General features: G+C 38.3%; 1 protein-coding gene across 1 annotated transcript in view; it reads right to left on the reverse strand.

Moving 5' to 3' along the window:
- Positions 1-335: 335 nt before the first annotated feature.
- The window catches only part of LOC127964412 (gastrula zinc finger protein XlCGF8.2DB), a 31,955-nt gene continuing 20,028 nt past the window's right edge, over positions 336-12,262 (reverse strand). Inside the window, exon 3 of the mRNA XM_052564636.1 lies at positions 336-3,759. Coding sequence (XP_052420596.1) covers positions 2,744-3,759 — 1,016 coding nt within the window. The 3' untranslated portion in view covers positions 336-2,743. The remainder of the gene's footprint in view (positions 3,760-12,262) is intronic.

A 12,262-nucleotide genomic window follows, 5' to 3' on the forward strand; every position in this document is an offset into this window, starting at 1 on the left:
AATGTATTGGCGATGGAGGAATTAGACAGAATAAAAAAACGAGGGAGTTATCCCCAGCCGGAAATCCCTAATTTTACTATCAAAAAAAAACAAACAAAAAAAATAAACAATTCTTCACACGAAGGAGAAGAATCCCCAGAAAAACGACATGCCGATGGGTTGAGAGTAGCATTAATAATGTTAAAAAGTGACTTTGGTCAAGAACAATTCTTGTTAATAATATCTGATAAATGTCAACATTTTGCTTTTTTCACTCCTTTCTGATATTTAAAAAGAGAGTCCTTTAAAATCTCAAAGTAAACATGAAGCCTTCAAACAATAGCCAAGAACACAGATTCTCTCATTGCATCTTTAATGATGGGTCATAAGCTGGATCCATTTTTATTAAAGCAAATATTAACAGAAACAGAAAAAATTTACACAATCCAACAAGAAACAATGGAAAAACAAGGGCCAAATATCTAAATGGTAACAGATTAACAGGGAACTAAAAACAAACTAAAAGTCCACAAACAAAACGAGCACAAGGAACAGATGTATAATCATGACACTATGTCAGAATTACTGCAAAGTCAGTTATGTGCCTGAGCTGTGGATTGAAATATTTGCTCTCTGGTGCTCCAAAACAGATGTATAAATGATCACCGCCTTACATGATGGCTAGTTAAATAACACTGCATTCCTGTGGTGTCAGAATAATCATAAAAATAATTTACAGACTGAGAAAATTCACATGAAAGCCAGAAAACTGATAATACAAATCCAACACATCGTACTCTGAGGGCAGCAGGTGGCCTTACGCGATCTAGCTACAGTAAAATCATAAAAAAGGCTCAATACATGAATTAGCTTGCTTGAATTAAAATGCTTAAAGCTAAACTTCTCTTATAATGACCTGCAATGAGACACGTTTCTATATCTGTTGTCCGACAAAAGAGAAACACTACAACATGTTTATTTTTCCTCCACAACATCATCCAAATAATATGCTTTTATGATCTGATGTGGCTTCTTGTCAAAGAGTGAGGCAAATAAATTGTATACTTTAATAAAGACTATGTTAATTGGCAATGGATTATTAATATACTTAATCATGTAAAAACTAGGGATGTCTTAAAGAACACAGAATAACCATATACCATTTTAAAAGTATCGATTTGACACCAGTATCGTAAAAACGATTTTTACTATTTTTATTCCAAGTTTGTTCCAAGTAGAGCTGTGCTCAAAATTATTCATAAATATGACCAAATAAGGCTGTGAAAATGAATCTGTATCATTAATCCTCTTGATCTTTTATTTAAAATATTTAACCTTTCTTTGCAGAATAAGAATTTAAAATAGAAATATAAAATAAAATAAATATTTTTTCTCTAATACACATTGACCAAAATTAATCATACCCTTTATTCAATACTTTTTGGAACCTCCTTTTCCCAAGATTACAGCTCTGAGTTTTCTCTTGTAATGCCTGAAGAGATTGGAGAACGCCTGATGAGCGATCAGAGATCATTCTTACATCCAGAACCTCTCCAGATCCTTCAGATTCCCAGCTCCATCATGATGGTGCTTCTTCTCTTCAGTTCACCACACTCAGTTGCTACAGGGTTCAGCTCAGGGCAGAAGCAGATTTCTAGCATGGACAGTCAGTTTTTAATTTTTTATCTGTTGTTATTTGACAGAATCCACTATGATGTCAGGAATTTGGCCTTTGTGTTTCTCATATTTATATTCCTTTGAAACAGGAAGTCATGGCTGTCAAGCTTCTAGTCACCCCGGTGTGATAAAAAAAAAAGTAATAATAATGCTGATATGAATGGAAATATATTCCAGAGATATTTTAATCATAAGAATTTCTAGGATTACCAATAATTGTGTCCATTGTGTATTAGAGAAAAAAATATTTCAGAATGTGATTTTCCCCCGCTTTCATTTTTTTTTCTTTTACTTCAATTAAAGGTTAGATTTTTTCTTTTTTGAATGAAAGATCAAATGGATAAACAATGCAGACAAATTTTCAGGAATGTATTCTATTGTATTTTCCAAGGGTATGAATAATTTTGAGCTGTATATGGAATGGCACAATGTCTCCATCCAATTTAAATAAGAGTATCTGCAATATTTGAAACTATATAAAAGGAGACAGTCAGGTGTGGATACAGGAGATCATAATTGGGGTGGGGGAAGCATGTAAAAACTTGAACAAATAAAAGACCTGGCTATGAAGGTGCCATAATCTGATAGAGCACATGTTCAGATTTGGTGTGAACATAGTCTTAATTCCAAACAGATAAACCTACCTGTTTTCTGGTGCTATTTTAAATTGCAGGACCACTTCATACATTTCACTGCTGGTCATATGCTCTCCATATAACCATGTATGTGACAAATAAAAATCTTGAACTTCTTAGGTGTTTCTATCAGGTGTGATGTCAAAAGAAATGTAATGCATGGATCACAGTTAATGGGAATTCCTCCAGAATATGCCAGTGATTTTTAAAATATCCTCTTCTGGTAAACCTAGTCAAAGTCACACTTTATTTCCAGAATGATTTTGAAAAGCATTTCAGGACCACAGAAACACGTGAAAGTCCTCTCTCCAGTGAAAACTATGCTAATCTTCAGGTTTCCTTTGACTGCGAAACACTGCACAATGAGGACATAAAATAGTTCTCCCCTGAGTGAAGTCTCATGTGGGTTTCTTCACATGATTCCACACATATTTCATGAATCTTATGATTCTCTATTTGTGAGAAGCAGACTTCTCTTGATTGTGTTGTTTTCTCATGTGAGCGTAGAGGCTAACTTTATGACTGAAACTGTTTCCACACTGAGAACATTTACAGCCTTTCTCTGCTGAATGAGTCTTCATGTGGTAATTAAGGCTCGTCTTACGAATGAAACGCCTGCCACACTGATCACATTTGAAGGGTTTCTTTCCAGTGTGCATGATCTTATGACACTTAAGGGTAAATCCCGTTGCGAGATTCTTTCCACAACGATCACATGTGTACAGCTTCTTTCCCGTGTGAATTCTCATGTGGTAACTAAGGGTGTATGTATGTGTGAAACTCTTCCCACAATACTTGCAAGAGAAAGGCTGCTCTCTAGTGTGAACTCTCATGTGGCCTTTAAGGTTTTTTTTCCCAGGGAAACACTTTCCACACTGTTCGCATGTATAAGGCTTCTCTCCAGTGTGAATGCTCATGTGGGAATGAAGGGTGTTTTTCTGTGTGAATCTCTTTCCGCACTGTTTACAGGTGTAAGGCTTCTCTCCTGTGTGAGTTCTCATGTGACCTTGAAGGTGTACTTTTTGAGTGAAACCAGTTCCACACTGTCGACAGATAAACGGCTTTTCTCCCGAGTGAGTTCTCATGTGATTTTTAAGGTGTCCTTTTTGAGTGAAACCATTTCCACACTGTTGGCAGGTGTAAGGCTTCTCTCCCGTGTGAGTTCTCATGTGTCTTTTAAGGGCTCCTTGTTGAGTGAAGCTCTTTCCACACTGTTGGCAGTGATATGGCCTCTCTCCAGTGTGAACTCTAACATGCATTTTAAGCTTCTCATTTTCACCAAAATTCCTCCCACAATGATGGCAGGTAAAACGGCGTTTGGGTTTGGTTTTCTGAGCTCTTTTTTGTATAGAAGTCGTTTTAGTCTGTGTGGGTTTCCCACCAGTTATGGAATCATGGTGTTTTTTACACTGATCTGTCGGTTCCATTTCATTCGGATCTTTATTCTCCTCTTTCAGCACCAGCAGTTCTAAAGTGAAAAATGATAAATACAAGTTAACCATAGTTTAAAGCAACAAAGCCAAAGATGTGAAAACAAACATGAAAGTGTTTAAGGGTGGGACACACCAAGCCTCCTTCAAAGAACTAGCAGCAACAAAAGCCGACGGTGTTGTTGCCTCATGTCAGCAGCATCTGGACAAATAAGCTGTGCTTGAACACACAACACAGACTGCATACGACTACAAACTGATTGTGTGATCTGCGCCTAGGTCAGAGCTCTTCGGAACACAATTTAAGATACTTTGGATGAAAACCAGGAGGCTTGTGACTGTCCCATAGACTGCCAAGTAAAATACACGGTCAAAGTCCAGAAAATTATGAAAGACATCGTCAGAATATCTCGGTCTCTCCCCACATCACCGTAGCACCATTTTGGGGAATCTGAGCAGTGCTCAGATGGCATACGCTATACTGTGTCAGCCGCGCTTTGCTGATGCGTTGTTTTATTTTAAACCAAAGCGTAAATATATGTAGAAAACATATCCTTGTGGCCCGGCAGACACAGTATAGCATACACTGCATGCGTACTGCTCAGATTCCCCAAAATGTTGCTATGGTGATATGGGGAGAGTCAGAGTAGAGGAATTATTGAATTAAGTCGTTATTTTTGTTTTCTCAGTGTACAAAAGTATTCTTGTCACTTCATAATGTTCATAACGTGAATCATTGATGGCAGATGGACTATTATGACGACGTCTTTCACACTTTTCTGGACCTTGAAAGTGTATTTCACTTGGCAGTCTATAGCACAGTCTTAAGCCTCACGGTTTTTATCCATAATATCTTAAATTGTGTTCCGAAGACGAACAAAGCTTACGGGTTTGAAACAACATGGGAATTTTCATTTTGGGGTTGAGAATCCCTTTAAAGAGTTGGATTCTCATGCTAAATATGACCAAAGTTTCAAAAAACAATTTGAACATATGACTGAGTATTTATTTGCCAAATACACTCCAGTTTCGTATAAGTTTCAGAATGTTTTTTTCTTTTCTGAGCATGGGCCTTCGTGACGTCATGAAGGGCGAAATTCCGTGTATGCGCACTTCTCCTGGAAGAGTGCACATACATATTAGACAAAGCGAGAGCCACCCATCAACATCATCGACAGCACTGCATAGTACTTACATTACATTTTAAATTTTACATTTAATCATTTAGCAGACCCTGTTATCCAAAGCGACTTACAAATGAGAACAATAGATGCAGTCAGGTCAACAAGAGAACAACAACAGTATACAAGTGCCATGACAAGTCTCAGTTAGTCTAGTACAGAACGCATAGCCAGGTATTTTTTTTTTTAATAAATGAAAAGACAAGAAAAGAAGGAAAAGTGCTAGTATTAGTTGGTTAAGTGCTGGCAAAAAAGATGAGTCTTTAGAGGTTTCTTGAAAATGAGTAAAGACCCAGCTGTACGAATTGAGATTGGGAGGTCATTCCACCAGCTGGGCACAGTCCAGGAAAAGGTCTGTGAGAGTGATTTTGAATTTCTTTGGGATGGCACCACAAGGCGCCGTTCAATTGCAGAGCGCAAACTTCTGGAGGGAACATAAGATTTAACCAGTGAGTTTAAGTATGTTGGTGCTGTGCCAGTAGTCTCTTGTAGGCAAGCATCAGTACCTTGAATTTGATGCAAGCGGCTACTGGTAGCAAGTGTAACCTGATGATGAGAGGAGTAACATGAGCTTTTTTGGGGCTCATTGAAGACAACCCTCGCTGCTGCATTCTGGATCAATTTCTGTCTTCGTAAGGTTAAGCTGAAGGTGATGGTCATTCGTCCAGAAATGCAAGCAGCTACCGTTGGGTCATCTGGTTGTAATGAGAAGTAGAGTTGGGTGTCATCATCGTAGCAGTGATAAGAAAAGCCAGGCTTCTGAATGACAGATCCTAATGACGTCATGTAGATGGAGAAGAGAAGTGGTCCAAGTACTGAGCCTTGAGGAACCCCAGTAGCAAGTTGTGATTTAGAAACATCACCCCTCCAAGACACACTGAAGGATCTGTCAGAGAGGTAGGACTCTCCCACAGGAGTGCGGTTGCAGAGATGCCCATCTTTCTGAGGGTGGACAGGAGAATCTGGTGATTAAAGGGTGTCAAAAGCAGCAGACAGGTCCAGTAAGATGAGTACTGAGGATTTTGAAGCTGCTCTTGCCAGTCGCAGGGCTTCAGTAACTGAGAGCAGAGCAGTCTCAGTTGAGTGGCCACTTTTGAAGCCAGATTGGTTGCTGTCCAGGAGGTTGTTCTGTTCAAGGAACATAGAAAGCTGGTTAAACACAGCTCGCTCAAGTGTCTTTGCAATGAATGGAAGAAGGGATACCGGTCTGTACACTGTAAAAAGTGATTCTGAGTTTTAGTCAGGTGGACAGGTAAAATCATGTCCTGTCAACTTGCAGTGTCTCACTACATAATAGGATGAGTTATAACAACCTCAACTTGAAGGGAAATGGAAAACTTAAAATAATGTGTTCATATAACAACAAAACATAGGTTCTTTCAACTTTCAATTTTCTGCGCATGTGCCAGAAACTCTACGTCACGATGACGTACTATTTTAACGAATTTGAGCCAGACGCGCCATCGCCATTTTCTACACGAGAAGACGAGATCACGACGACACTAGTTGCTGATGCGAGGAAAAAGACGAAGGAGCTCGTATTTGAATGTCTACAGATGGATTTTTATAGTAAGTATACCCTGATTTGTTCTTTCTTTCATGTAAAAATTAGGCTTGTTTCGTTTGCGCTCACCGACCGCGTATTGATTTCATGCTATCACATTTGACAAACTAAGACAACTTGATTAGTAACGTTAATCAGGAGCTACACGCACTGGCACGCACATTTTTGCTAGATATACAGTGTGTTAGACACTGAGCTGCTGTCGAGACGTGAGCAGAAAGAGAAGTCGTCTTTGACTAGTATAAGTTAATGTTGGTAAATAGATAAAAAAGTGTACATATAAATTACTTTTTAGCGTGTTCTTGATCGGATCTCATTATCGTTAGAAATACAGAATGACCAGTAACGTTAATATCTGAAGCTCCGCCGCCAGTCCATATTTGTGTTTACCATTACGAATAAAAATGCTTGATTTAACGTTACTTCTTGTTTAATGCCCAGTAAAGTCTAGAAAAGGAAAGAGAGCAAATGGCTGTGGAGATGATGACTCCAGACATTACATTTGATAAGGCAAGAAGTCGTTGATGAGGAGCCACCAGTGTCACAAATGAAAATCCGATGGCCAGCAATTTTCACTGAGAGACAGGTAAATTGTGTTTATTTGTTTCTGTGTGCTTTGAATTAATCAGAAAATCTTGGGCTGTGAATGTTGTGCTGTTATATTAGAAAGATATGGGCAAACTTAATATCCTAAGATTATGTTGAGTGATTTTTTTTTTTTTTTACTTGTTAATGTTTTAAGACTGTCCCTGAGATCTTTGTTCAATTTGTAAATGTATTTATGTTTTTATAGATCAGCAAAGAATTCACCAGGCTTGTGTCAAAGGATCTGAGCAAGTCCTTTTTGGAAGGTCTTAGATGGTCATCTCTCGAAGCTGATACAGTTATTCCTAACAAAGCGTTATGAGGACATTCCAGAAATTACTTCAATACTGGAGAGCCTTGATAAGAATGTGAGTCAATTTATTTTAAAGCAGTCTTTCTCTCCACAAAATAAACCTATTGATAGTGACATCTTTTCATACAATGACTTCAGAGTAAGCATCTAAAAAGTAACATATTCAATTTCCATGTCATATTCAAAGTCTTCTGAAATCATACAATGTCTTTGTATGATGATAACATAAAAATGTCAGTCTTTGTTTACAATGATGTTTTATTGTATTAGCTACTACATAATTATCAAGCCTCATTTGTTCTTGCCAGTCTTTTGATCAAATGGCATGACAGAAGAACTAATGAGGTTTGATTTTGTTGTAGTATGCTGTAGTAACATCAAAAATGATATGATCAGTTCCTTACACAAACTTTTAAAACTTTTAAAAAGGCAACATGAGTTTTCCTTTATAGATCTTAACAGCCTAGCCATTGTTCATTTTCATTGTTATGAATATGTTTGCATGTGTTTGGACTGGCATGTTGGTGAGTAAATTACTTTAATCATCTTTGGTAACCTAACCTTTAAAATAATTTAAAATGTTGTTACAAACCCAATGAATTTAAGGCAGGGGTGTCCAATCCTGCTCCTGGGGAGTTAACATCCTGCAGAGTTTAGCTTCAACCCAAATTAAACACACCTGAACCAGCTAATCAAGTTGTTCAGGATCACTACAAACCTCCAGGCAGGTGTGTTGAATCAGGTTGGAGTTAAACCAACCATCTAACCCTCCAGGAGCAGAATTAGGCTGCTTTCACACTGGGCTTGTTTGCTGCGGTCCTAGCCCGAGCGCGATTGTTTCCGGCGACCCCCGCAGCTTATTACGTCATCACAAACGTGCATGACGCATGATAGAAAACAGAACGTGGGTCAATATATATATATCCCTTATATCATCCCTTGCATGTATTATATGTAACTAAATGCATAATAAGCTTTAAACGCATGCGCAGGTCACATTACTTCCTGAACAAGTGCGCACCCGAGTCAGTGTTGCTTTCACATTCACCCGAACCGCGGCACGGTTCGAGTGCAACCGAACAAAGACCACTTACTCCAGGTAGCCAAGACTACCTGGAGGAAAGCAACACGGACTCGGGTGTGCACTTGTTCAGGAAGTAATGTGACCTGCGCATGCGTTTAAAGCTTATTATGATGTATTTAGTTACATATAATACATGTAAGGGATGATAGTGTTGATGATTTACCTTGGATACGAGCGAGAGTTAGCCTTCAGTGTGTTCGTGCATAGCGTGTGGAATCCGACAACAAATTTGGAAATCCACTGTCTCCTCAAAAGAGTTTGTTTGCAAGCAGCGGAAAACCACCTTATGCATCACACACACAGTAAACCTGTGTTGTTCACTCAGCTGCGCATAATAGCACTGAATTAATAAAAATATATATATATTGACCCACGTTCTGTTTTCTATCATGTGTCATGCACGTTTGTGATGACGTAATAACGCACCAGGGTTTGATAGAATCCAGTTCGCCGGAAACAATCGGGCTCGGAGTCCATAAGACCGCAACAAACGATCCCAGTGTGAAAGCAGCCTTAGACACTCTTGGTTAAGTGACATGAGCTGGTTACATCCACTATTAAATATTATTTTGGTTCTGAACAAAAAGGTAACAAACAACAGTTGTTGTTCCACATCACTGGTGATTTATTTACAACAAAAGTATACAAGTGTACATATTTGAAATTAATGTTTTTATTTTTCAAGACAGGGAGGGGGTGAAAGGATAAATGAAAAGAAAAACAAAGGATTGAACCAATAAAGCAGGTACTTTAACCATTCTATATTTTACAGACAACAAACCAAAGAATGAGGACTGCAGCATTGCTTGGCTTGCCGTGGTATATGCGAGAGACTCCTTCTAAATTCATGAAGATATGTGAGGTAAGCTGAAACCTTTAAGGCTAAATAAGGGAAAATTTAGATCTCTTAATTTGCAGGGGTGTGGGGACTTTAAATTGTTTGTGAAATTGGTTTTAAGTAATAGTACCTTAATTTTGTTTTCATTCTACAAAGCCCAGTGACCGTGAAGAGGATGTGATCAAGGGTGTGGTGATCGGAATCCTAGTGGTTGTGGAAAATGTGATGGAGCCTCTCCCAGAATTCTACAATGACGTTGCCCTGGTGATTGAGGAAGAAGTGGTGATGCGTCACCTGAGTGACATACCTAATGCTTTTCTGAACCTGATGGGCCTGGTGTATGCATTAAACCTTGACTACCCAAAGGAATTAAAATTCACTTTTGAAGTGATACAGCGCCTGTTCATTGGAGTTGGATCAGACTCATGCACCGCAAGAGTTCACTCTTTGAAGAGCAAGTTGCTGAGATAAGAAACTATTTTCTCCTTCTTGCTACTATTAGCACTTAAACTGTTACACTGTTTTAAATATTAAGACCATTGTTATTTTAGATTTCATTGTTTTAAGTGTAACATTGGTATTCTTGAATTGCTTTTGAAACAGACTGTTTTCTTGTTTCCTTGTCCTGCTTGACGTTTGATTGGGAATTGAAGACACTATTTTATTTGAAGTTGTTAAACAGCTTATAGTGAATTCTTCATGTACTCCTGTTCCTGCAATGAAAATATCTGATAGTGACAAGGAGAGTTATTTGTACTATTCTCTAAGAATGGGTCTGTGCATGAAGAAGTTTGCACATGCTTGTGTGAGCTGAATATATGTGAGGGTTTTTCTTGTGATGTTTTCATATCTTTGCAAGCTAATAGTTTTTGGGTGCAGTGCATCTGTTTAAAAAAATAAATGCTGAGAGATTCAATTTAGCAGCTGTGTTGATTTCATTTAAAAATCTGGTTCCAGGTAGATATCTAGAACTTCTTGTCAAAGCAAGCAATGAAGTCTAGTAAACTCAAAATGTTAAGTTGTGATGTTGATGAAAAATTACTATTTTATGTCAGTTAGACTTGGTTAATGGTTGTGAAAACATGAAAAATTAAGTTCAAACAATATGTTTTTAAGTTGACTTAACAAAAAAATCTAAATGCTTATTAATTGATACAGTACGTTGGCCCAATTTACTGCAAGTTATTTCAACAAATACATATAAGTTGAGTGAACTTAACTCCTAATTTTGGCTAAACTTAACTGAGTCAATGCAATAAGATGACTTGACCAAGTCAAGTTGTGTCAACAAATCATTTTTTACAGTGTAGTTTTCAAGAAGCGCTGGATTTAGAGATGGTTTCTTAAGCAGTGGGCTTACCTGAGCCTGCTTAAATGCTGAGGGAAATGTTTCAGAGCGAAGAGAGGAGTTGATAACGTGAGTAAGCGAAGGTACGACTGAAGAAGAGATCGTCTGAAGGAGGTGAGTGGGGATCGGATCAAGTGGACAAGTAGTAGGATGATTGGACAGGAGAAGTTTGGAAACGTCCATCTCTGAGAGTGGGGAGAAGGAGGAGAAAGAGTGTGCGTAGGTCATTGTGAAGTTGTCCTCAGTCTGTGTTTTGGAGAATTGGTCACTGATGGTTCTTGTCTTATTTGTGAAGAAAACCGCAAAGTCATCCACTGTAAGAGTCGATGGAGGAGGTGGTGGAGGTGGATTAAGAAGAGAAGAGAAAGTTTTGAGGAGTGTCCGAGCATCACAACAGCTGTTAATTTTGTTGTGATAGTAGGATGTTTTAGCCGTGAAGACTTTTGCAGAGAAGGAAGAGAGGAGAGACTGATACACACTGAGGTCGGTAGAGTTTCTTGATTTCTGCCATTTCCTCTCTGCAGCCCTGAGTTTAGAGCGATGTTCACGGAGAACCTCGGACAGCCAGGGGGCAGATGGGGTGGTGCATACTGGTCTAGACGACAGTGGGCAAAAGTTGTCCAAGCAAGATATTAAAGTGGAGCAAAGAGTGTCCATACTTCCTCCAGAAAACGTCTCTAAAGAAGTGTGTTTTGGTTGTTAGGGAAAGAAAAACTTGTTCAGCTACAAGTTTTGCAAGTATGTTTGTTGTTCCCGTCATTTTAGTTGATGGATGTTATATAAACAAGGCCCAGTTCGGCAATGGATTTGCACATAATGCGATACTGAAAGATGGAGTGGTAAGATCCCGGTCATGACTTGGATCCACAGGCAGTAAGTGAAACAGCATCACATTTCATAGCATCAAGCATGCTAGTAAATTGCTAATTATGCTAGAAACGTTAGCAACATGCTAGCAGCATGCTAATGATGCTAACAACATGCTAGTCGCCTGCTAATCATGCTAGAAACATGCTAACAACATGTTAATCATGCAAGCAACATGCTAATCATGCTAGAAACATGATAGCAACATGTTAACAGAATGCTAATCATGTTAGAAACATGCTAGCGATATGCTAGCAACAGGCTAATCATGCTAGCAACATGATAGCAGCATGCTAATCATGCTAGAAACATGTTATCAACATGCTAATCAATCTAGAAACATGTTATCAACATGCTAGCAACATGCTAATTATGCTAGCAACATGCTAATCATGCTAGAAACATGCTAGCGACATGTTAATAATTAAACTTCTTCAAACTTTGGTCAGGCTTTCTCAAGCCAACTTAAAGTTGGTCTCAACAAACTTTTTTTCTAGTTGTTTATGAGGAGCATACACATAAGAGGCTGACAATTAGCTAAATATATAGCCAACTTGTATTTTTTATTTGAATGTGGCAATTAACACTTTTATTTTAAAACCTTTATTTTAATATGGCAACATAATATTGCACTCTACAGTATTTCTATGAATAAATCTCTGACAGAGACTATCAGCCAATCACTGTGTGCATAATTAGTAAGCAACGAGGTCAACCCCGTCCCCATACTCTTAGCTTAAAGGTCCCGTTTTTCATGCTTT

Source organism: Carassius gibelio, chromosome B9, assembly GCF_023724105.1.
Source record: "Carassius gibelio isolate Cgi1373 ecotype wild population from Czech Republic chromosome B9, carGib1.2-hapl.c, whole genome shotgun sequence".
NCBI lineage: Eukaryota > Metazoa > Chordata > Actinopteri > Cypriniformes > Cyprinidae > Carassius > Carassius gibelio.